We start from the raw sequence: 25,478 nt of genomic DNA, 5'->3' as shown, positions 1-25,478 counted from the left end.
TTACTACTGCTAGTTATGCTATGCAGATTTTATACCCAATATCAAAGAAAATAGAAGATTTTGCCATTTTTGTTCTCTCTCTGTCTCTGTATCTCGAGCTCTTGTTTTACTCTACACCAATATCTTATACTCTTGTTGGTTTACATTGATTGATCTGTAATTCTGTATGGATATATATAGGATGACAATTGCAAGTGCAAATTCTCTGCTGGGCTTATAGCAAACATTCGTATTCGTATTCGAAAAATAAAAAAAGAAAGAAAAAGTACATACATATATGATTTAATTACTATCTGATCCGTAACCGATCCGTTTTCATCCCTACTCCCAAGCGAACAATCCCTATTTAAGAAAAAAGAGAATGTGAACCCTGAATCCCGATATAATGATAGTAATAATAATAATAATAATTATTATTATTCTTTTTCTTCACAATTAGTACCTAAGTAGTTAGGCTATTAACATTTACGACAGTTATGTCGCAAGAACTGGTTGGAGAAAAGCATATAAATTATTACAAGGATCCGTATGTATAATTGCTGGAATAGCTCAGTTGGTTAGAGCGTGTGGCTGTTAACCACAAGGTCGGAGGTTCAAGCCCTCCTTCTAGCGTTCTTTTTTATTTTTTAAATAAAGTATTTGCAGTTTATATATTAATAATAAAGTATTGACCATTTTATTTTACAAATGTTATAAATATTCAGATTTACTATTAACATTTTAATTATTATATATAAATACTTTTCTGAAAAAATGATTAAAAAAAAATACAATTATCACTTGTTATATATATGTACGTACCTTATTAGATTAAATATAGCGCTATTTTTTTTTTTCAGGCGGGAAAGAAAGATAATTTTACTCTTAAGTCAGACAAAATTATGTGACAAAGATTTATGCTAATTTTTTGCAATTGTCTATCGGTTGCTTCGGTGCACCTAGTACAACTTTTTGCATGAATTTTAATGTGCCAGAAAAGATGACCCATACAAATTTAAAAATGTATAGTTTGGTACATTAAAAAATATATATATACGCTGATGCATGTGCGAAAGGGATAAAAAAAAAATGTGTTGACACGATTTTTCGTAGTCAAGAAATTAAATGTGAAATTGTGAACTTTTTATATGACGTACACATTTTAGGTGCATCAAATTTGTGCGCGAAAAAATTGTACAATACACATTAGTTTTCATTTTCGTCTTGATGCACATGCACATGATATTTCTCATTTCTCATACGACGAATTCCTTTTGCATTAACTTAATTGGATTCTTAATTAACATCTTTCACTTTTATCACTTTAATTAATTATTTTACCATCCAAGAAATAAAAAAAGGAGGATTATTAACAACATCTTAAGTTGATAATTTTGAACACTTTCGAAATAAGAAAAAAAAAATACAACTTTAAAAAGTGTAGACATATTGTCAGGTATTAATTTTCATATAATATGAATGTTATTTGATAATCAATCAAATATCGTTACATATAAATCGTTACAAAATTTTAAATCGTTTCATAAACAATGAAACATATATCAAACTTCGTCTTTTTCAAGTAGATGGAATTCATGATGTATATATTATTTTCTAATTGTTTTACTATTTTTTAAATGAGTAGAAAATCACTATTTTGGATGATTCAGAATCGTCAGATTAAGTAATTTTTTACTGATCTAAAAAATAGTAAATAAATTATCAACAAATATAAAATTTAATTTATAAGTACATATTTGTATGATGATCATGTTGAACAATTCTAATTGATTATTAAGATTTTTAAATAAAAATTTAAATCCATAAGTTGAATCAATATGCATTGTACATAGTACATACTATGTACCCTTACTCATTATAAATTATTCATTTGTCGCTATTGAGATTGTTAAATTAATTTTTGTTGTAAAAAAAATCTTCATTCATAAAGAAAAGGACAAATAAATGTGTTCTCCGAACTATTTTTGGATTTTTTTTTCTCCGAACTATTAGGATAGCCATGTTTTTTTAAAAAAAAAAAAAAAAAAAGCTCTTCAACTAAACAGAAAATCATTTTCTTGAACTAATAATATATATATAAAAAGGCAGCTAGCCTTGGCAGGAAACATATGGAACTAAAAGCATGTGACTCGAATCTTCTTCATTAGTTCCTGGCTTCCTGCTAAACCAAAAACCACAAAATATCTAAGCAAAACTAATTATCAACTAATGATCGCTAGCTCTTCCATTTCCATAGATATAAAAATTATATTCTGTCACCTCTTCCACTTCAAATTAAAGCTTGCTCAACTAGTTGTATAATTGGATAGAGCATATGAATATATAATTCTGGCAAAATATATATATTTGTATGAAGAAAAGAAAAGAAAAGAAAAGAAAAGAAAAGAAAAGAAAAGAAAAGAAACGAGGGCTATTGTGCAAAAGTGGACACGCTTCCGCTTCTGTCTGGATGTTTCTGAAATGGCGTTGAGTTGACAGTTGACACGGCGGTCTGGTCGGAACCTTTCTCAAATGGCGGTGGCCTCGGCGCAGGAATCAAACAGCGGTGGCCTGGGCGAGGAATCCCCGCGAATTCCTAAATGCTTGCGCGTCACCGAAGAAGAGATTCGCGATGTCGCGCAAAAGTTGGCCGACGAACCCTTACAGATCCCAGGCGTGTGGGGAGTTCTCACCGCCATCTCTTACACTGCTCGCCAGCGGAACCAGGTAAGTAAGGTTGCTATTCTATGCGCTCCTGAAAGGCAAACCCTAAACCCTAAACCCTAATATATATTCCTCAAATTGCAATTGCAATGCCGCTATTGTTATCATTCATTTCTATTACTCTCATACTAGGGCATGAATATTCAATTGAGCTCCAATGGACATAAAATTGGGCGTTGTGTGGAGGATTCTAGATTCCAAATTAATTCTGCTCAGATCAGTGCAACCCATTGCCATATTTACAAAACCCCAGCCTCCAAATTTTATGTCAACGATATCAGGTTTTCTGCTCAAATTACTCTTCCTCATTTCACCCCCTTCTTTTTACTCAATTTGTATCTAATCCATATATGTTTCTTATTTTCCCATATTATTGGTATTCATATCACTTACTTAAATGCATGTTTTGTTTGTTGTTATATGTTAATTGCAGTACAAATGGAACATATCTCAACTGGAGTAAGCTTACAAAAGGTTTGCCTCACAGGCTTTGCCATGGTGACATCCTTTCTTTTGCTGCTCCGCCACATGACGGTATCCTATCCTATGTTTTTATGACTTTGCTCAAAATTCCATCAACTGTCTGTCTCATTGAAATCTCTAGCATAGGATATTGCTTTTTAATTATAAGAGATTTTCGAAATGAAAATGTTGATTTTTTTTTTGTTTCTTAGCTTAAGGTAATATAGAGCATGTGCGCTGATTTTATTAACTTTCTATTATATTATGATTAATAAATATGCTTGTACTTCAGGAAAATCCTATGCATATGTATACCGTGAAGTGCGCGGAGCCATGCTGTTGGAAAATGACACTGCTACTTTGAAAAGACAACGAGGTAATGTATCTAGTACTGTAGCACTGCATACTGCAAATTAATTATTTCTTGTATTCAGGTCCATCAATAAACTTTAATTTTACTATTCTGACAAATGGACTTTCTTTGGTTCTTTTCCCAACATTAAGTTTTGCACTGTGTTCAACAGAAGAAGTAACTTCTGAATGCAAAAGGCAAAAAGGAATTGGAATTGGTTCTGCTGATGGACCTGTTTATCTTGATGATGTCAGAAACCTTCAAAGATCTAACTCGGTATCTTTTTGTTTACCCTGATGAAAATTTGCTAGTCAAAATCCAAATTTCTTTCTTCTGTCTTATAAATCTCAATTTCAATATGGGCAGGATCTCAGGCAGCAACTCGAGTCACATGTCCGTACAATTGAAAACTTGAGAAATAGAAATCGTGAATCTTTAGCTTGTCATGAAAATGTAAGTGTGATCATGATTTAGATTTTATGTTTTAATTATTATTGATGGTTAGTATTTTAATAAGGTTCGAAGTCAAATTTGATGTTGTAGGAAGTTAAGGAATTGAAAGAAACTATATCTAGCTCTTTTGATAAAAATATAAAAGAGCTGAAACATGCACTCAACGAGAAACATAAAGAGCTGGATTTACTAAACACTGTAAAGGTGGAGTTAGAAAGCTCCATAAAAGATCTGAATGAAAGACTTAGTGCATTGAAGCAATCATGTGCAGATGCTGATGAAATAATTCTTAGGTAACAACTTTATTTTTACAGCATACCCCTTTATATAGAATAGATAATGCTTTGGCACATCACATTTGAAGTTATATTTCATATGCAGTCAGAAAGCTACAATATCTGAGCTTGAAAAACAATTAGAGGAAGAACGGAAACTGAGAAGAGAGGAAAGGGAAAAGGCCACAGAAGATCTAAAATTTGCATTAGAGAAGGTGCAAGCTGAGGCTAAGGAAGAAACTAAGCGGCAAGCGAATATATACCAGAGACAACATAAGGAGCAGCAAGAAGTTATTACTAAGCTTCAGGTTGTTTCCTTTCTCCTTTTTTTTTCTTTTCTTTCCTCTCTGCATAAGAAGTTTCGACATACTGAAAAGGCAATGAAAGATACTAAGGCGCCATCACTTATCAATTGGTTTTGGTGCTCTCTTCAGGAGGGTGAAAAGGAAAGCCGTTTGCTTGTAGAAATGCTGCGATCCAAATTGGTACAGCTCTTGATCTTATATAATTTTTACTAATTTTATATTGTGAAACAAACTTTGCATGTTATGCTTTCCTTCTTTTGCCATGCAGGAGGATGCTAGGGAAAACCTAATAACATCTGAAAAGAAAGCTAGGCAATTGGAATCTCAGGTCCAAGACGAACAGCTTGTTTCTACTAACAGCAAAAAGGTTTGTATATAAAATCTTGATGATTCTTATACAACTTATGGCTTAAACATGCAAAGTTAGTTACTTATATAGATTCATTAGGATAACAATATTTTGTACTGCATATATTTGCAGAGATGTGAAGCTTTGGAGTCTGAACTGAGATCCTTGAAGGATGAGCTTGAAAATGAAAAGGTAGACATTCTTTACTTCACTACATTTAAAAAGGCATGTCAAGGTGCAACTTCTGGCTAATATAAGTACTTGTGTTTTGGGGACGTCTGATAAATTGCTATTCTAAATGCCTAATTGCTAGCTAGGTAAATCGCGTGACAATATATTTGTTATAGCCCTTTTTCTTCTTTTGCCAACCATGTTATGGTACTGTATATCTCCTCTTCTTGCATTCATAAGAGTATTGGAGTCAATATTTGGCAATTGGCAATTCATACGGTCTTTTGCTTGAACGGGTTACTTAGGCATTTTTTTTATTGCAAGCCAACAACAATTCTATGCACATTTGTTAGCAGGTGGCCCGGGAAGAAGCATGGGCCAAGGTCTCTGCTCTTGAGCTTGAGATAGCTGCTGCAATTCAAGATTTATCAATGGAGAAACAGAGGTTTCAAGGCGCTAGGGAACGGTTGATTTTAAGGTAAAGAACTTCTATACTCATTTTTGTTGTTCTTTAAATAATGTTGTCATGTGGCCTTGTCTTTTACAAGTGTTCTTTGGTATGCTGCAGAGAGACTCAATTGCGTGCTTTCTATTCAACAACAGAGGAAATTTCTGCACTATTTGCAAAACAACAAGAGCAACTGAAGGCCATGCAGAGGACTTTGGAGGACGAAGAGCACTATGAGAACACATTCCCTAATATTGATCTAAACCAGACACCTCAAAAAATAGTAAATAATACTAGGAATGAAGAAGATACATGCCCAAATACTGGTAGTAGGGAAGTTCCTCAGGAGTGTGTTGCAGATTCTAGCAACACTGGTTCAGCTGATGAAGACACAAACACGACCGAGAAGAATGGTGATGGCAATGACACACAAGATCTGGAGTTCACCAGCATCGATCGAGTGCTAATTGCAAATGTTGATGGTGGTGTTGCTGTGACTGATACAGAGCGGATCCTTGAGACAGAGAGCGAAGCAGGTGATAAATGCTGCAATATGGTAGTAGGGGAGACGATGCAGCTTGATGATGAGGAGACCCATCCTGTAGAGAACTTGCTGCCTGAGCAAGTACAAGTAGAAGCAAGGCTGGAGGAGAATACTGAGCAGTGTCAGGTACAAACTGCTGATCTTATCACTTCAGAGCGGATCCTTGAGACAGAGAGTGAAGCGGGTGATAAATGCTCCAATATGGTTGTAGGGGAGACGATGCAGCTTGATGAGGAGGAGAACCATGCTGTAGAAAACTTGCTGCCTGAACAAGTTCAAGTACAAGCAAGGCTGGAGGAGGAAACTGAGCAGTGTCAGGTACAAACTGCTGATCTTATCACTTCAGAAGCTGTTGGTAGCTGGGCAATTAGCACATCCCCGTCAGTAAATGGTGAAAATGAGTATCCGAGAAAGGCACAGGATGCTGAGGCTGTTGTAGCCAATGCATTGATCTGCTTAGGCAGCCAGAGCAGTAAAGGGAAGTTAACCAAGGAACAGAAAAGACTGAATGCAATGATTGAAATTGTTGATCCTGAGTTTCGGCACAAGTTCTCAGCTGCTGGTGGGGTCGGTAAAGGTAGTGACATCTCTGACGCAGAGACTGAGGAAGGTGACAATGATGAAGATGATGATACGATGAAAGATTCCGTTGGCTGAGTATAAATGTTGTTGATTATTTGTAAATATGGGGCGGCTACCATTTTTTTTTCTTTTTTTTCTTTTTCTCTTTGTAAAGTATCGGCTTTTCTTCTTCTCTTCTTCGTTCTTAATCATCTGAGTGAACTCAGTGAAGTGTTCTAGTCGGCTTGATTTGCACCTCATTGTTATGCGTTTAGTCATCATTATTCGAACAGGTAGAAACTAGTGTTTTACTCGCGGAACTTTGGTTTCTAATCTTAACTGAAATTGTTGAGCGTTTTTTTATAGTACTGTGTTGTAGCCCGGTACACTAGCTACGTCCTTGCAAGGTTTCTGTTTGCAGTGAAATGCTAATTTGACAATTAATTAAACAGTAAGTTTTTGAGAGAAGCTATATATCAACAATATATTGTACGGAAATTAGTCTAATGCTGAATGAATTACAATTAATTAACCAATCTGAACAACAAAAATAGTTCTTAAAATACAATTGTTAAGAAAATTGCAAAACAAATGCCCTCTCATACACTTACAAGAAAGAACTTTGAAAGGAATAAGGAATACAAAAGAATTAATTAGTTAAAAATTCGATTTGATCGACATGAGATATATATAATTAAGCTTTAATATTTTCCATATATATATATATATATAATAGTTACTTGTTTGAGTGGTCATTTGTTGGCGTGGCATTCTGATTCTGTTGTGGCTGCTGTAGCTGATAGAATGGAATCAATGCTGGCTGCTCTTGTTGCTGCAGTTCAAATATTCGATTATGCACTTGCTGGGCCTGAGACAAGTTATTTACAGAGCATGATTCTCCCATTTGATCTGTAGATGTTACTTTCATTCTCTGAACTTCACCGCTCAACGCCTCATTTAGTGCTACATTAATTATATATATTTTCAAAGCTAATTAATTAATATCAAGATTTGCCACGTTCACAATATATATAATTAAAAAATGCGCTTATATATTATAATTTTATCACTTTATATGTACTTAGTGGCAAGCACCTTAGCTTGGTCCTATTGAGGGAATTAAGTTGTTACTTGCTTAATTAATAAACTTAATTGACATGCATCCAGTTTGGAGTTTTGATATTTGTTAAGTTAATTAATGGGTGCAAATGATGACAGGTGCAGTACTCTCTCTCTCTCTCTCTCTCTCACTATATATATATATATATAGTTTAATTAGTGTTACGTACGTACGGATGAATGAGATGATCGATCAAGTAATTAATTTTAGAAAGCAATTGATTAATTAAATAATTACCGTCACGGAGTTGTGCCTGTTGCTCCATGGCTTGAAGCCGGAATTTCAACTCGTTGTTTTGGTTCACAAGTCCAGCTGAGTCTCTCTGCAAACCATAAATTAATTAATTAATTAAGCATGTTTTTAATTAACTTCATATATATATGCATGACAGCATTAATTAATTAAGGTATGCAATATGCATGGTCTATTAATTATAATTACCTGCATAAGAGTGAGTTGTGTAGAAAGTGTTGTAGCCTCCGTTTGCAAGATTTGTACCTTCTGCTCCAGCTCCGCAATGTACCTCATTTTTCGTTCCTTTGAACGAGCAGCCGATTGCCGGTTTGCCAAAACCCTGCAAAGTGCAAACACCAACCATGCATATATATATATATATGCAATTAATTAAGTTGTAGCTAGATAGCTAGCTCAATCACTTCTAAATTCTAATTAATCAAGATTCAACATATATATATATATAAATATATAGTTAGTTAGTTAGTTAGTTACCTCTTGACCCTCTTAGGATCAGCCAACGCCATCTCGGAAAGCTTCTCATCAGCCATGATCTTCTTCATCTCAACAGCTGTAAACTCAGCACTTCCAAACTCCAAGCTGAATTTATTATTACTGCTTCCATTGCCATGCAAGCCGGTCCCATTTCGGTGCCCAGCCTGAGGTGGCATGCTCATCAGCAATGACGGATCTGCAAAGTTTAACTTCCCCATCAAGCTATCCATCGAAAGACTTCTTGCGTGACGCGATTTTGCGGCACCATGAACTGCTTCTCCAGCTGCATTTCTCTTCAGTCCTTCCTTCTTTTGATCCCCATAATTTGGCCATAGCCGATTAATTCCATTGTTAGCACCGCCGCTTTCATTAGCACTGTTCTCCGACTCATTCTCACTGCTCTCAGCACCATTTGTTCTCATGCTGCTACCATGGCTATCCATGTCATCATGCTTCTCATGATCAGAGGAATTTAGTGCATCTAAACCATCCAAATTTAAGTAGGAGTTGAACAAGTCATCACTGCCTTCTCCTTGATCTGGCTTAGTGCCAGTACCGCCGGTGTCAAACCCAAGTCCCCAGTTAGCCGGAGGAGGCAATGGTGGGGCCCCAGATTGGAAGTAAGCAAAAGGAACGTCACTTCTTGACCGACGGTGTGCTTTACGAGGTGGCAAACCCAAACCAGTTGGGTTTTGTTTTGGGTTTGGTTCATGTTCTTCCATGGAGGTGTCGCCTGAGGCATCGGAAAGAGCAGGAGAAGGAGCCAATGGGGGAATAGTGTCCAGAGAGAAGAAAGAATTAGGTTGTGAGCTAGAGCGTGAGTGCAATGGTGCAGATGTGAACGGGTTCGGTGGGGTTGGTGGTAAACCGGGTCTTTTGTTATTGACATTATTCATGGCATTGGGTTGCTCAGGAGGAAAACCATTGGTAGTGGAGAAATTGTGAGGATGGTAGTTTCCATTGGCGTGGTGGTTTGATTGCATTTGGTGCATCATGGCGTTTTGGGCCTCACTGATGCCGTTCATGGCTTCCTTAATTTGATTTCTCTCTCTCTCTCTCTCTCTCTGTATATATATATCTATCTCTGTTTGCTACTTTGCTTCCTTCCTTCGCCTGTGATTGTGATTTGTGAAGCAAGGAGGAGGAGGAGGAGGAGGAGGAGGAGGAAGAAGAAGAAAGAAAGAAAGAGAGAGAGAGGGGTTGGAAAAAGATGGGTATCAAACTTTTTGTCTGGATTAAAAGTGGTGGTGAGATGTGAGATGTGATATGATCGTTGAATGATTAAACTTGAACGAGTAATCGGGAAAACGCGTTATTTGTGAATGAATATGAATATATATATAATTATTTTTATTAGGGGGGATTAAATGAAATGAAATCTGCGGCGTTTGAGATGGAGGCTTCTTGGGGAAGATGGATCGTGGCGTTCACATTTGTCGACGTGCGATGCTGTTTCCAAAGAGGCAATTAATTAATTAAGGGGCAGCAGTAGAAATGTGAAATGTGAAATGTGAAATGTTTTCTACTAATTTATTTTCGTTTCTTATTATCAGGTCAGGTCAGTGAAAGTCGGTGTACGCGGTCTTTGCTTTTGCTTTTTGAGTCTGAGATGGACACGTGGCAGGCAGTATAGTATTAGGCGTCCTCGTGAATGTTCACGTGGAAGCTAGCCTAGCTCCACCTCCATGGCTCCATGCGGTGTACGTGTTATACTGTTATCTCAAGTCTCATCTGATAATTAATTAAAGCTGAGCCCAAATCCCACTTATTAGCTAGGCCTGCCTTCCATTTAGAAACATTAATTTGTTTTCTAATTAATTAGTTCCTTTCCTTTCCTTTCCTTTCCTTTCCTTTCCTTTTACGTGGCCGTGGGTGGGCTTAAGACCCAACTTAATTAATTTGTCAAACAAATTAAACCTCCTTACTTTACTTACCTACGGGCTACGGCCCCAATTCTAAAATTACCAAAATGTTCTCCCAAGTCAACTAGTCAACCAACAAATCGACTGCGACAGCCGACAGGTGTTCTTTTTGGATATTTATTTTTAATTTAATGAGATGAATTAATTAATTAAGCTGGAATAATTAATTACATCCAAAATGATCTCCAGTGAACCCAATTGATGATTGATGGAATGGAATTAAAAGCTAATTAATCTTGACCTTGTGGCAATGTGGCTTGTGGTATTTTGGCTGGAGCTGGAGGGTCGCTCTCAGTTTAGCTGAGAATGAGATCCAGATTCTGAGACTAAAACAGAAAAATGTGGCTTCAAAGAAAAGTATCTTTCCTTTTCCTTTTTCTTTTCCTCTGCAGTGGGCAGTGGCAACAATGTAACATATTACGCTACAGATAGATAGATAGATCATACGGTGGGTTAATTTATTTACCTTTACTCTTCCCTTCCTTTTTCTATTTCTTCTTATTCTTCTTTAACATATCTCTATTCTATTATTAAGCACGTTGGGTGTTCGATCTGCCAACGGCTACAATTGAGAGATGAAACTTTGGATTTGATCTCAGCTCTCCAATTACATATTTTGTCTTATTTTAATTAAATGTATTTGTTTTATGTATAAAAATCTAAATTTAGTTAAAAACATACCCACCACATATGCTGCCACACAATATGTTACAATTAAAATTGAATAAATTCTGAAATTTAGCATATATTTATCTGTTTCCTTATTTTTTTTGTTTCCATATTTCTCCCCTTCAATTAAGAAGACTCCACCTTCCATTTTCTTATTTATTGTTTCCTTACTTCTTCGTTTCTATACGGATCACAATGAAAATCATTTTTTTTTTTTCTTATTTCTCTTTCTTTGTTTCTATACATATTGGTGTGGGCAATTTAGAATATTCGAATCGAGCTATTATTTGATATCATTGGTACTTAAAAATAAAAAATCATCACATCATCAAATTGTTATAAGAGATCACGATTAAAGTTAATTAAAAATACATAATCATATAAATTTTCTATTAAGATGTGTTTTAATTTTTAAATAATTATTATTTTCATTAATATATTTGTTTCTTATAATATGTTCCTGTTGCAACGCACGGGTATAATACTAATATATATATATAGAGGAGGGATCGGATGACATCCTTTTTTGGTGACATCGGATAACATCGTGCATTTTCAAACTTTTCAAAGTCCAAACAGTCGATCCAAACCATTCAACATAATATATATGTTAAAATGTGCTTGCAGATCAAATTTTACATTTTTTGGAATTTTTTTTACTATTTATCAAGTATTTAACAAAATCACTATATTTAGACCGTTGAATTTTTGTACCCATCTTAATAAATAATAAAAAAATTCAGAAAAATATAAAATTTGATCTACAAGCACATTTTAACATATCCATTAAGTTGAACGGTTTGGATCGACTGTTTGGACTTTGAAAATGCACGGTATTATCCGATGTCACCAAAAAAGAGTGTCATCCGATCCCTCCTCATATATATATATATATATATATATATATATATATATATATACATTTTTCTGAATTTTTTTACTATTTATTAAGCCACTTTGAAAATCGCTGATCCAACGGTAGCACTGTTTTGTTAAGCCACCGTTAGATCAGCGATTTTCAAAGTGACTTAATATATAGTCAAAATATTCAGCAAAATATAAAATTTGGTCTCCAAGCACATATTAATATGGAGAACAAGATGAACGGTTCAGATCGACTTTTTGGATTTTGAAATTTCAAATTTGGACCGTGTGTATTTCGGCTCATATGCTACCGAAAGCACATTAGCCTATCTCTATATGTGTGTGTGTGTGTGTGTGTGTGTATAGGAACATGCTAGCATGCTATGCATAACATAGAGCCCCTCCATGCAACGCCTTGGATTTCAACTTTTCAAAATCCTAACGGTCGATCCGAACCGCCCATCTTGTTCTCCATATTAATATGTATTTGGAGACAAAATTTTACATTTTTTGGAATTTTTTTACTATTTCTTTAGATTTATTGAAAATCGCTGTTTTTTTATGGTCCAGATTTGCTGAAAACAGCGATTTTCAATAAATCTAAAGAAATAGTAAACAAATTCCAAAAAATGTAAAATTTGGTCTCCAAATACATATTAATATGAAGAACAAGATGAACGGTTCGGATCGACCGTTAGGATTTTGAAAAGTCAAAATCCAAGGCGTTGCATGGAGGGGCTCTATGCTATGCATATCATGCTAGCATATTCATATATATATATATATATATATAGAGGAGGGTTCAAATGCCTCCATGTTTTTGTGCCTCCATCATGCCTCCATCTCTTTTCATCATTTTCAAAGTTCAAACAGTCGATCCGAACTGCTCAACCTAACTTCCATACTAAAATATGTTTGGAGACCAAATTTTATATTTTTAGGAATTTTTTTACTATTTTTTTTAGATAGGAACAAAATCAGTAAATCTGAACCATCTAAAAACAGTATTTTTGTACCTATCTAAAAAAATAGTAAAAAAATTCCTAAAAATATAAAATTTGGTCTCCAAACATATTTTAGTATGGAGATTAGATTGAACGGTTCGGATAGACTGTTTGAACTTTGAAAATGATGGAGAGAGATGGAGGCACAAAAACCGCTGATTTCAGTAAATTTCTACAACATTGAAATCAGCGGTTTTCAAACCAGCTTAATAAATAGTAAAATTTTTTCAAAAAATGTAAAATTTGGTCTCCAAGTAGATTATAATATAGATTAAACATCTAACGGTTTAGATTTGTTGTTTGAACATCAAAAAAATAGAAAAAACAGTGGCAGCACCTCCGGCTAAAATGCTGCCGGCAGCAAATTAGCCAGACCCTATATATATATATATATATAATATAATATAATACAGCCACATGTAAATTAATTTGCTTAACAAAATATGTTTATACATGAGTATCCACGTATGTTAAGCTTAATTAAGCATGAATTCTATAGAATTATTTTCTTATGTGTGATTTGTAGAAATTTGAATTAAAATTTTAATGAATTCATGTGGAATAAAAGAAACTGGCCTGTGAGACATAAAATAACTATATATAGGTACATACATTGATGGGTTTATTTTTTTTTATTTTTTTTTCATAACAAGCTAATATAAAAGAGTAGAAAAAAAAATGAGTGGCAGCTGACAAGAACCTCTCACATGGATATAATAATATCTTTTAGTCTTTTTATATTGCATTGTAGTCGTTTAAAACTTTGGAGAACACTTATTAGCTAGCTAGAGCTTGAAATGGAGGAATCCGGAATCGTTCCCATGTGTTGAAGGGTTGAGATGGAAAAAGGGCAGCAATGGACGGTGGTGATGTGTGGGCCAGCAAATGAATGTGCTTTCGGCCGAAATTAAGTGCATATATATATGCCGCCCCACTACACCAGGCATCCAAATTAACTGGTCGATCGATCGGATCAATCAACAATCATCCTCTTTTCTTTTCTTGATTCTTGAAAAAAAAATATATATATATATATATAGATGGGCTATGGTGCATTGCAATGCATGGAGGGGTTTGTGCATTGAATCATAAATCTAAAATTCAAAATTCAAATGACCGATCCAAACCGTTCATCTTGTTCTCCATATTAATATGTGCTTGGAGACCAAATTTTACATTTTTCTGAATTGTTTTACTATTTATTAAGTATTTTACAAAATTGTTGATCCAACGGTGGCTTAACAAAACAGTAAAATCAGCAGCCACCGTTGGATCAACAATTTTGTAAAATACTTAATAAATAGTAAAACAATTCAGAAAAATGTAAAATTTGGTCTCCAAGCACATATTAATATGGAGAACAAGATGAACGGTTTGGATCGGCCATTTGAATTTTGAATTTTAGATTTATGGTCCAATGCACAAATCCCTCCATGCATTGCAATGCACCATAGCCCATCTCTCTCTCTCTATATATATATAACATGACTGACAACCATGCATGCACGTACATTCTAACTATTTTAATTTAATTCTCTAGCTCATGGTTATTGGAACAGACTAAGTAATTAATTAAGCTTATTCTTTAGTTACATTCATCGTGCAGACACCTCATATCTTATCCGTCTATTTCACATCTAGCACCCGCATTACTTTCATTTTTCATACATGACTTTTATTAATTTCATGTACAAGTTTGCATTATATATATATACAGAGGAGGATCAAGTAACAACAATTTTTGAGTTACAACAAGTTACAATAAGCATTTTTTACATTTTCAAAGTCCAAATCGTCAATCCAAACCATTAGATGTGATCTCTATAATAAAATGTGCTTGGAGACCAAATTTTACATTTTTTGGAATTTTTTTACTATTTATTAAGATGGGTACAAAAATAAGTCAAATTCATACCATTGAATTTTGTACCCATCTTAATAAATAGTAAAAAAATTTCAAAAAATGTAAAATTTGGTCTCTAAGCACATTTTATTGTAAAGATCACATTTAACGGTTTGGATCGACGATTTGGATTTTGAAAATGTAAAAAATGCTTGTTGTAACTTGTTGTAACTCAAAAATTGTTGTAACTTGATCCCTCGTATATATGCATTTATCTAATTCTGGAGCTACTCTTGCTAATTAATTCAAATTAAACGACATCTTCAGAACCCACAATTGCGCCTTTAAGCACTCTAATCCGGCCCATATATATTATCGGGCCTGTACTCGCAAACGATCCCGGCTGAGCTGAGAAGCTCTTTGACCTGTGATTCAAATCCAATAGCAGCAAAACCGAGGCAAGACTCAAGAAAGAAAGCAAGAAAGAGCAACCGTTAATGGTAAACAGGTAAAGGCAATGAATAATGATTTGTTTAAAAATTAAAAGAGAGCAAAATCTTCTGTGGCCATGCTAATGCATAAATTCCTACACTTTACTTAATTTAACACTAGCTCCAGGCCTTTGTGATTTCTTTCCAACTTAAATTAATATGACGAATCAAGTAAAAGGTTGCAAAAGTTGATATATATATATATATATTTACATTAATTATATATATATGTAAGATAAATAATAAACTTTGTGAATGAATATTATTATTGGAATATGTAGAATTTAGCATGATGGTTATAGGAGAATAGGAGAACCCAAGCTATATAGCTAGGTAGCTAGGTAGCTATATATAATTAGATGGTTGTGGGTCTGTTGTGTTCTTTGACCTTGAAAGGCTTTTGATGGCTGTTGCTTAGGCTATTCATTATTTCATCAATGGTCCAACATAATTGAACATGCCAAAACATTCATCACTAATTATCAAACACACATATCTACCACAATATTGTCATTAATTAGGGCCCTCTCTCTTTCTCTCTCTCTCTCTCTCTCTCTCTCTCTCTCTCACACACACACACACTCACAACTAATTATCATTGACTCGCTATATATCCCTATCAGTTAATGACTAATATATATATGGTCGCATATATTATATATCTTTATTACTTTTCTTGCACCTTAGGCTGTGCTCTACAACGCAAGGGTAAATCCCTTATTAAAGGGAAGGAAGAGAACATATCAACCTCCGAACATTATTTTTACATGCACCCTAAATAGGGGGTGACAAAATTCGTCAAAAATCAATACCTCGCGATTTTGCGCTCCTCTCTAAACAGTATGTCTTCACCTCCGCTCCGCTGTTCTTTTCTTCTGAAGTAGGAGAAATCGTCGAACAGCAGCAATCTGAGGTGAGCGTCTCCCTCGCATAGTAAATTTCCCTTTCCCTTCTTCCGCGTACCTACATCTGAAGCACAACCTTAGAATAAATTTAAAGAATAAAACATGTACATGCACTCGCGCGCCCAGACAGAAGCTTAATTCATTTTATATATACTAGCTAGGCTTCCATATATATCTGTTTGAAGTTAATGTGCTTAAATTAATATATATATATATATATATATATATATAGAGTAATGCTACGCTACTTCGCGAATTAAAAGAGTTGTTTTAATTCGCGCTCATATCTCTAGTTTTGAAGGCCAAATAGCCGATCCAAACCGTTAGATGTTTAATCCATATTAAAATGTGCTTGGAGACCAAATTTTACATTTTTTGGAATTTTTTTACTATTTATTAAGATGGTTTGAAAATCGCTGTTTTTTAATGGTGCAGAATTTTAATAAAAACAGCAATTTTCAAACCATCTTAATAAATAGTAAACAAATTCCAAAAAATGTAAAATTTGGTCTCCAAGCACATTTTAATATAGATCAAACATCTAACGGTTTGGATCGGCTATTTGGCGTTCAAAACTAGAGATATGAGCGCGAATTAAAACAGCTCTTTTAATTCGCGAAGTAGCGTAGCATTACTCTATATATATATATATATATATATATATAGAGTTAGGCTGGGGTGCTATGGATAGCATAGTGGCCTCTATGCTACGGCTCAATATTTGAGTTTTCAAAATCCAAACAGTCGATCCGAACCGTTCATCTTATTCTCCATATTAATATATGCTTGGAGACCAAATTTTACATTTTTCTGAATTTTTTTACTATTTATTAAGTATTTTACAAAATTGTTGATCCAACGGTGGCTGCACAAAACAGTAAAACCGTTGGATTAGCGATTTTCAAAGTGGCTTAATAAATAGTAAAAAAATTCAGAAAAATGTCAAATTTGGTCTCCAAGCATATATTAATATGGAGAATAAGATGAACGGTTCGGATCGACCGTTTGAATTTTGAAAACTCAAATATTGAGCCGTAGCATAGAGGCCACTATGCTATCCATAGCACCCCAGCCTAACTCTATATATATATATATATATAGTACGTGGGTGTTTTAATTTAAGTTGCGAATAATTGGGAGATGTGTATGAGCGCAGTTCCCACTTATCCGCCTGCTGTTAACATTATAATTGCGCTTATTGATGATAAGATGGCCCAAACTAAAAGTTGCATGAATATCCATCCTACCACCATTCTCACCAAAGATCAAATCTTTATGTCAAAGCTTCTGTCTTGCTCTGGAACCAACTCATAATTTTATTTCTATCTCCAATTAAAATATAAACGGATCGAGAGTTTGTTAATAGTAGAATATATTTGGAGATAGATTATATTAATTATCATGTATATTATATATGCGAAGGATGCAAAATTAATGTAATTAATAGCATTTTACTGATCTATATATATATATATATATATATATATAGAGTACGGCTAACGCGCTTCCTCTAGCATATGGGCCGAAATGCTTCCGGTGGAAATTTGAAATTTCAAAATCCAAAAAGTCGATCTGAACCGTTCATCTTCTTCTCCATATTAATATCTGCTTGGAGACCAAATTTAACATTTTTCTGAAATTTTTTACTATTTATTAAGCCACTTTGAAAATTGCTGATCCAACGGTGGCTTACCAAACAGTAAAAATCAGAAGCTACCGTTGGATCAGCGATTTTCAAAATGGCTTAATAAATAGTAAAAAATTTCAGAAAAATGTAAAATTTGGTCTCCAAGCAGATATTAATATGGAGAAGAAGATGAACGGTTCAGATCGACTTTTTGGATTTTGAAATTTCAACTTTTCACCGGAAGCATTTCGGCCCATATGCTAGAGGAAGCGCGTTAGCCGTACTCTCTCTCTCTCTATATATATATATATATATATATATATATATATATATCTGTGCAGACATTCTGTCTGACATGCATTTATATTATTTCAGGATATCTTGCCTTCTTAATTTGCTGGATTAGAAAGCTGCAAGGAATTAGACAAAATAATTAACGAAAAAAAGAAACATATGAAAATTAAGGTGATTAATTATGTCAAATGGAAATATTGCAAATATCCATATATATATATATATATATATAAAAGTCGCAAGATATTTTGCTTTGAAAAACAGTAGATAAATAGCTAACTAACTACAAGAATGAGACAATATCGGTGAGGATAAAAAGTGACTATCCGTGATAGTATACCGACAGTATCTCTCGCAAACCCATATATGTGTAATAGTAATTTTGTCTAGTTCGAGGAGAGCCCCTTTTTTTAGTGAGGGACTATATATATTTTAGGAAAAATAATCAACGTAATAAGCTATCTAAGCAAAACATATATATATCTGTGAAATTAAGTTGATTAATTAAGTCTAGATCATATATATATACTCAGCCAGATTATTATAATCATCTAATTATGTGTTAAATTAGATGTGTTGAGATTTGAGAATATGAAATAAAAGTACACATGAATATCAGTCTGAACAAATTAAATACGTACGTACATGAAGATATATGAATACATCATGTAATTAAATTAATTAGAACAAACAATCAACGCACTAATTTAATTTCTTCAGCTTCAAACTTTAAAATACTTGGAATACAATGACACTTCAATATTTGGCCTCTGATTAAAACACTAAATTTAAAATACAATTTGTTTGAATCGTACGGATGGGAGCTATTTCTAATTTAGTAATATTACAAAATTAATAATTTGTTTTAAACTAACACATTAGATTTTCCAAGTATTGATTATAACAGTATTGCAATATGTTAGCAATTGTAAAATTTATAATTCTGAAAATCAGTTTGTTTAATCTGAAATTGAAAATGCAAGAATAAAATTATTTTGAAATTGATACGATAAAAATTACTAAATTATTGATTGGCTAATAAATTTTATTTTTATAATTGCAAGAATTAATGAAGATACTTCTATTTTGAATCCTGGAATAATTGAGATCTTAAATTAATAGAGCTTAAAGTTGAACCTGCATTATGACATAGATCGAATTTGTCATGTGAAATTATCATTAGCAACTGTTCATCAGCGTCCTTTTGTTAATAATAGCATTTGATACGCAAAAGATAAAAATAAAAATTTGAGATATTAATTAAGAGGTGAAGAGGTGACATCAGCCCTCTTCATTCCATCTTGTCATGCGCAGTTTATAACTTTATAGGTATAGCCTTTCCTTTATGTAATGTAATAGTTTATAACTTTATATATACCCGGCCTTTACCAATCTCCTCCTCTTCGCTAACCAAGTCCCATAAAATTAAACCTATCTCATCTTGTTCATCTATCCATTATCTATCTATATATACCAACTGCAAGAATTAATTAGTGCTCAATTGATCTAGCAGATCCCAATATATATAGCTACTGATCTCATTTCTGTGTTGATCATATATATATGCTTATTATCTTTTACAAGGAGGAGGAGATCAATTGTTTCAGCATTATTTAGGTAAGTTTTCATGGAGTAAATGAAATTAAGATCTTAATTAAGGATCCTCAACTTTACACACACACACACACACACATACGTAGGGAATTGAACATCAATTTTGGTTTGCTCATATAATGAATTACTTATGGTGGAATTTACAAGATACTTAGATGCATGGTGTTTAATATATCTATTCACCACAAGATATATGATATGCCACCAAATATACTGAATTCAATTAGAATCTAATGATCGGTCCAGATTATATTTCTGGTTTTTCATACCTGCATGTGATTTTGTTCAAATTCAAGATATATAGATATGGATTGATATTTTGTAGTTCATTGATGGACCATATATATATATATATATTATTGAGATCATGTTAACATAACAGTAGATGCATTATGGTTCTTTTCTATTTCATTATATATATATATATATATATATATATATTAACTAAGTCTACAATTTTTATGTTTCGATCCTAAGAAAAATACAATTTTCTCATATATATTTCGAGCTCCGATCGATATGTATTAAAGGAAAAGCTATTCACATACAAGTGTTTAATTAGTTAAACATAAGCAAAAAGAAACTCCCCAAATAGCCCTAATTAAACTATCAAGTTCCGTTTGCTCTATATATGTTCCCCTTTGAGTTATGTGCTTAATTATATTTCACATAAGAATTAATACATGTTTGCTATTTTGACTTATGCAACAACCCTTATTCAACATGTATCGGCATCGCCATCTCTCTCTCTCCTACATGCACTCAATTTTGATGAGAATAATTAAATTGCGATGAATATATATATATATATCTTGTTTGCATGTACTTGAATATTTGAACTCTGACAAATACTATAGTGTGTAGTGTGTACTATATAGCTAGAGCTTGTACAGAATGTAAAGTTGGTTATAATTTTGGGAAGTTAGCTATATAGATAGATAGATAGATAGATAGATAGATAGATAGATGGATGGATAGCTAATTTAAGGTCCACATGATAAGTTGCCATGGGATTAGTAGACAAAGGGACAAGAGTCTCAGAGGTTGTGCATGCAAATATACCTCACTTGCTTCCTGTTCCTTGTCTCTTTTCAGGCCTGATCCAAGAAAGCTATCACTTTCTCTCTTCTTCCATTTTTTTTTTCTCCTGCTTCTATACAACCTTTCCGTTTTGTTTATATATTCCCTTTTCAATATATAACAAGCGCGTGCTCTTTCTTTCTCCACTCTCCACACACCACACACATATATCCATCCCACCAGATTCATAATTCACAATCAAAATTGTAATTAATTAATCCACACACATATATATCTTAATTATCGAATTCAAATTGTATTATATTTATATTAATCTTAATTACAGTTGAGCTCAAATTTAATAATACTTGAAGGAAATTAACCTTAATTTACTGATCATATTTTGTTGATTCTTATTTCCCCCACCAATATTCCTTACAAAGTAAAATCTAGTCTCATATATAAATAATTTTATGCTTCTGATATTTGAAGACAAAATGACAATATAAATACTCTGCATAAAGCCTAATTAAAAACACATTAATTAAATTAACATGGATAACTGTAAGTTCATTTAAAAAGCATACCACTTGTAAAGGTAAACAAGGAATTCAAGAACACAATCATTTGGTTACTTTGAGGACAAAAAAATTATTATTTTTCTAGGAATGAGGTACGTTATGCAAAAACAATTAATACTGTACACACTTAATTTTTACTAGGAATTCTTTTTTGAAATAAAGGCTCCGCTTCATCACCATGATCTGTTTTAAGCATATCACTAATATTTGTAATTAACGATCCAAATTATTTCTTGTACACCTCTACAAATTATATATGATATTAGCTCTCCAACATTGACTTTTGTTGGTGCAGTAGCATTTTCTAGTTAAACCTCTGAGAAACACAGACCGTAAAAAGTGATAGAAGCATTAACCAAATTATCGTAATTACTTGGAAAAAAATAAAATTTAATAGGTAATAATCTAGTAGCTAGAGAGTAGATCAACAGTTTAATTATCAGTACTTTTACTAGTTATATTAACCCCTAGCTACTTTTTGTTTAGACCGACAAGTAACACACATTGCAATAAAGTACACTTATCCAATTAGTTAGAAATTATTAATCTGAATTAAAAAAAATTGGGCCTTTGAAGTTTGAACTTGACTTGTGTATTTGTTACATTTTTTTAGTGTCTGAACCAGAATAAGTGTTTAAGTCTGACAATGCATAAGAGAACATCCCATCCATTCTCTACTATATATTGTCCACTTCCACTACGAGACAGTATAATTACAACTACTGTAACTCGTCTCTAGTTCATGTTCAGACTTCAGAGTTCAGACTTTGCCTCAATATTCCCTTCAGTATGTATTAATTAATTATCATATATACACTGAAACCCACATTACCTCCTCCTGCAGTTTCAGTCCTTTTTAATCCAGGTGCTGGCTCTACCTCCTATAAAGGATTTTTTTTTAACTCAAAATAATATAACACATATTGGTCACCTCTTGCATCCATATGCATCTTAATTTGTTATATGTACATTAAGTTGTGAGTTAACTAACGCAGGAGAGCTAGCTAGAGATGGAATCTTGCATTCCTCCTGGTTTCAGATTTCATCCAACAGATGAGGAGCTGGTTGGATATTACCTTAGAAAGAAGGTAGCCTCTCAGAAGATAGACCTAGATGTCATCAGAGACATTGATCTTTATAGAATTGAGCCTTGGGATCTCAAAGGTTTGGATCTGCAAACTTATATAATTAGTTTCTCATTTTTTATTTGTTCTTGTGAAATTTCATGTGTACCTTACAAACCTGATCAAGATCGATATCAAGTAAATTAATTAAACTTCTAAAAGCGAGAAATTAATACATGAGAAATATATATATCCATGCCAATTCAATTTATTGAAATTGTATCACATCCCTTGCATCCCATATTTTCTTGAAAACCAGCATTAATTTTTTTTTTTTAATTGTTGTTCAACTATTTGATCTAATTCTTGCTTGTAGGATAGGATTCATGATATATTATTCTCTTTTGAATGGATTTAATTATAAGATAGCTTTAAGGTTTCTCGATCTGTATAGGAGCACATATGAAGATTTTCCTTTTGGTTTGAATTTGAAGAGCATTGCAGGATAGGATATGAGGAGCAAAGTGAGTGGTACTTCTTTAATTACAAGGATAGAAAGTATCCGACAGGTACAAGGACAAACAGAGCAACAATGGTAGGGTTTTGGAAGGCGACAGGACGAGACAAGGCGGTTCGTGACAAGAATAAGCTGATCGGAATGAGGAAAACTCTCGTCTTTTATAAAGGAAGGGCACCTAATGGGCAGAAGACCGATTGGATCATGCATGAATATAGGCTTGAATGTGAAGATAATGCACCACCACAGGCAAGTGACTTCACTTTAATTAGAGTAAACATTTTTTTTTTTCTATTTGAGTTCATAAAAGTGTTTGGTGATCATCTATATATTATGCTCAAGTAAAACTTAATTTGATGTCACGAGATCGAAAGCTATATATCTGCTTTAGAAATTAATATGAGTATTTCATATAGGGTAATGTTTATAATCTGAAAATAGGCTAAATACCATGATATGTCATTTATATATAGGTTTTTCTCCCTAGTAATTAAAGAGAGGATTAATTATCCTATATATATATGTTTATTTGTTCAGTTTTGCATTTTGTGTCATAACAGTTTAATCAAGCCAATTACTTTCAGGTAAAGCTCCACTTTTCTCATTCTAGCTTTTGAGCATGCACATAGCTAGAATGATAGATTTGACTTCCAACATATATATTGAGTTGTTTCAACTTTTAGAGTGCTCTTATCCTTGTTGCTTTTTCTTTGAGGAATGCATGTGTTGGACAAAATTCATGTAGAGAATCTTCTAATGGAGCTTTTTATATGTGAAAAGAGGGGGAAAAATTGAAGAAAATGCAATGATTCATATATAGTGAACCGTTCAACTTCCTTTCTACAATGAAACTTTTTACTTCTTGGCCAAGGGAAAATATATATACAGAGCATGAATTATCACAAATTTAGATATTTCTTTTTCCTGTTCTTTTATGATATATCACACAAATTAGACAGATTTTAGTTTCCCAGTAGGACCATCTGGCTTGCACTATACATTACATGCACATATATGTTTCTTGTATTCTGATCACATCATACTAGAAGAAACAAAAAGTAATTAAGAAGAGACCAAAAAAATATTTACCTAGCAGCAACCTGAAACTATATATATATAGAGAGAGAGATGGGCTATGGTGCATTGCAATGCATAGGCCATGGTGTGCATTGGACCATAAATCACCGATTTAAAGTCCAAATGACTGATCCAAACCGTTCATCTTGTTCTCCATATTAATATGTGCTTGGAGACCAAATTTTATATTTTTTGGAATTTTTTTACTATTTATTAAGCCACTTTGAAAATCGTTGATTCAACGGTGGCTTCTGATTTTACTGTTCCAAACAGTCACCGTTGGATCAGCGATTTTCAAAGTGGCTTAATAAATAGTAAAAAAATTCCAAAAAATATAAAATTTGGTCTCCAAGCACATATTAATATAGAGAACAAGATGAACGGTTTGGATCGGTCATTTGGACTTTGAATCGGTGATTTATGGTCCAATGCACACCATGGCCTATGCATTGCAATGCACCATAGCCCATCTCTCTCTCTCTCTATATATATATATTTGTTTAATATAGTGCAATCTTTAACTCGCAATATATGTTGTTAACAGGAAGAAGGTTGGGTTATTTGTCGAGCTTTCAAAAAGCGACCGGCATGTCCCTCAAGAAGCCCCTCAAACATGTGGGATCCCCGGTCTTGTTACAAAACAAGCATGGAAAATTCAGTGGTTGTTGATCCATTAGATTACATGCAGATGCAAAACAACACAATATCTTTGTGCAAACGAGAGGCAGAAATAGAGAGTCTCAACATATTGCACTACTCTATGTCTAATAATCCTTTTGTACAACTTCCGGACCTGGAAAGTGCGTCTTTTCCGGCACCGAAACGGCCTCGTTTGGTCGACGTGCCTGATCTATCTTCCAAGGATGAAAATGAACATGATGAGGAGGAGGAGGAGGAGGAGGAGGAGGAGGAGATGAAGAGAAAAGGGTGCAATATTAATATAAATGTTGGAGAGAATTATAAGGTGATCATGGATTGGAGAGAGTTGGACAAATTTGTGGCATCTCAGTTAAGCCCAGAAGATCAGATGAGTTTAGCGGATGCCCAGCCCCAACACTCGGGAACTATTGGAGCTTCTGCTTCTGCTTCTGCTTTTGCTTTTCATTGAATTAATTAATAAGCTTTGGAGCATTATATTATATTGTAGATCTTATTCATTTTGCTATGAATTCTCATTTAATTATATATGCATGTTTTCTTTTTTCTGTGTATTCTTATTTTAACTTTGGATTGTGCCTTGATGGAACTTAATTAATTTTGCTGCGCGGTCTTTTAAACTGCGTTCCTTAATTTCTTTGGGTACGTAATTATATATAATTGATTAATTAAGGTCACTTTAACCTCAATTTTTATACAGCTTTTCTCATGACCCAGATGAACGGAGACCAATATTTGAAATTTTAATTAATTCTTTTATTTCATGTATTTTTTTTTTTATAAAATAGTAGTCCTAGTTTTAAACATATGAATTTAAAAAGAAAGTCATATGAAAAATAGATGCTAGATATAACCAA

At 33.5% G+C, this 25,478-nt stretch overlaps 2 protein-coding genes, 1 non-coding gene and 1 pseudogene across 8 annotated transcripts; 3 read left to right on the top strand and 1 right to left on the bottom strand.

The window, feature by feature from the left end:
* The first annotated feature begins 538 nt into the window (after positions 1 to 538).
* On the top strand, positions 539 to 612 carry TRNAN-GUU (transfer RNA asparagine (anticodon GUU)). Its single transcript has one exon. It is a non-coding gene; the product is annotated as a tRNA-Asn (tRNA).
* Positions 613 to 2,413: 1,801 nt separating this feature from the next.
* Positions 2,414 to 6,985, top strand: LOC144549372 (uncharacterized). 4 transcript variants are annotated; one of them, XM_078298072.1, is made up of 13 exons: positions 2,414 to 2,715; positions 2,836 to 2,984; positions 3,137 to 3,237; positions 3,458 to 3,541; positions 3,690 to 3,793; positions 3,884 to 3,970; positions 4,061 to 4,263; positions 4,352 to 4,553; positions 4,680 to 4,730; positions 4,819 to 4,917; positions 5,032 to 5,091; positions 5,424 to 5,548; positions 5,639 to 6,985. In XM_078298072.1, the coding sequence occupies exons 1-13, from the start codon at positions 2,512 to 2,514 to the stop codon at positions 6,717 to 6,719; spliced, it is 2,550 nt and encodes an 849-aa protein (XP_078154198.1). In that variant the 5' UTR covers positions 2,414 to 2,511; the 3' UTR covers positions 6,720 to 6,985. The 4 variants fall into 4 exon arrangements, with proteins under 4 accessions (XP_078154198.1, XP_078154199.1, XP_078154200.1 ...); XM_078298073.1 differs by having other exon boundaries at positions 2,415 to 2,715; positions 5,427 to 5,548; XM_078298074.1 differs by having other exon boundaries at positions 2,416 to 2,706.
* Positions 6,986 to 7,127: 142 nt separating this feature from the next.
* LOC144549376 (bZIP transcription factor 29-like) lies at positions 7,128 to 9,539 on the bottom strand. Of its 2 annotated transcripts, none has more exons than XM_078298081.1 (4): positions 8,473 to 9,539; positions 8,185 to 8,317; positions 7,981 to 8,065; positions 7,128 to 7,455 (listed from the first exon to the last, which is right to left on the bottom strand). In XM_078298081.1, the coding sequence occupies exons 1-4, from the start codon at positions 9,495 to 9,497 to the stop codon at positions 7,376 to 7,378; spliced, it is 1,323 nt and encodes a 440-aa protein (XP_078154207.1). In that variant the 5' UTR covers positions 9,498 to 9,539; the 3' UTR covers positions 7,128 to 7,375. The 2 variants fall into 2 exon arrangements, with proteins under 2 accessions (XP_078154207.1, XP_078154206.1); XM_078298080.1 differs by having other exon boundaries at positions 7,128 to 7,586; positions 8,473 to 9,537.
* Positions 9,540 to 22,316: 12,777 nt separating this feature from the next.
* On the top strand, positions 22,317 to 25,072 carry LOC144549365 (NAC domain-containing protein 37 pseudogene; annotated as a pseudogene). The gene is made up of 3 exons (XR_013509654.1): positions 22,317 to 22,470; positions 22,865 to 23,140; positions 24,513 to 25,072. The product of XR_013509654.1 is annotated as an NAC domain-containing protein 37 pseudogene (transcript).
* Positions 25,073 to 25,478: the final 406 nt, after the last annotated feature.

This window comes from Carex rostrata, chromosome 35 (assembly GCF_964058835.1).
Source record: "Carex rostrata chromosome 35, lpCarRost1.2, whole genome shotgun sequence".
Classification (NCBI taxonomy): domain Eukaryota; kingdom Viridiplantae; phylum Streptophyta; class Magnoliopsida; order Poales; family Cyperaceae; genus Carex; species Carex rostrata.
This window is presented reverse-complemented; position numbering and strand designations above follow the sequence as displayed.

Excerpts from the sequence above, each read along its gene's own strand:
- LOC144549372 (XM_078298072.1), top strand. The coding sequence starts at position 2,512 with ATGGCGGTGGCCTCGGCGCAGGAATCAAACAGCGGTGGCCTGGGCGAG. Across the intron at positions 3,238-3,457 it reads TGCTGCTCCGCCACATGACG|GAAAATCCTATGCATATGTA; the intron begins GTATCCTATCCT and ends CTTGTACTTCAG. Across the intron at positions 3,971-4,060 it reads CTTTAGCTTGTCATGAAAAT|GAAGTTAAGGAATTGAAAGA; the intron begins GTAAGTGTGATC and ends TTGATGTTGTAG.
- LOC144549376 (XM_078298080.1), bottom strand. The coding sequence starts at position 9,497 with ATGAACGGCATCAGTGAGGCCCAAAACGCCATGATGCACCAAATGCAA. Across the intron at positions 8,318-8,472 it reads GATCCTAAGAGGGTCAAGAG|GGTTTTGGCAAACCGGCAAT; the intron begins GTAACTAACTAA and ends TGCACTTTGCAG. Across the intron at positions 7,587-7,980 it reads ACAGGCACAACTCCGTGACG|CACTAAATGAGGCGTTGAGC; the intron begins GTAATTATTTAA and ends TAATTAATGTAG.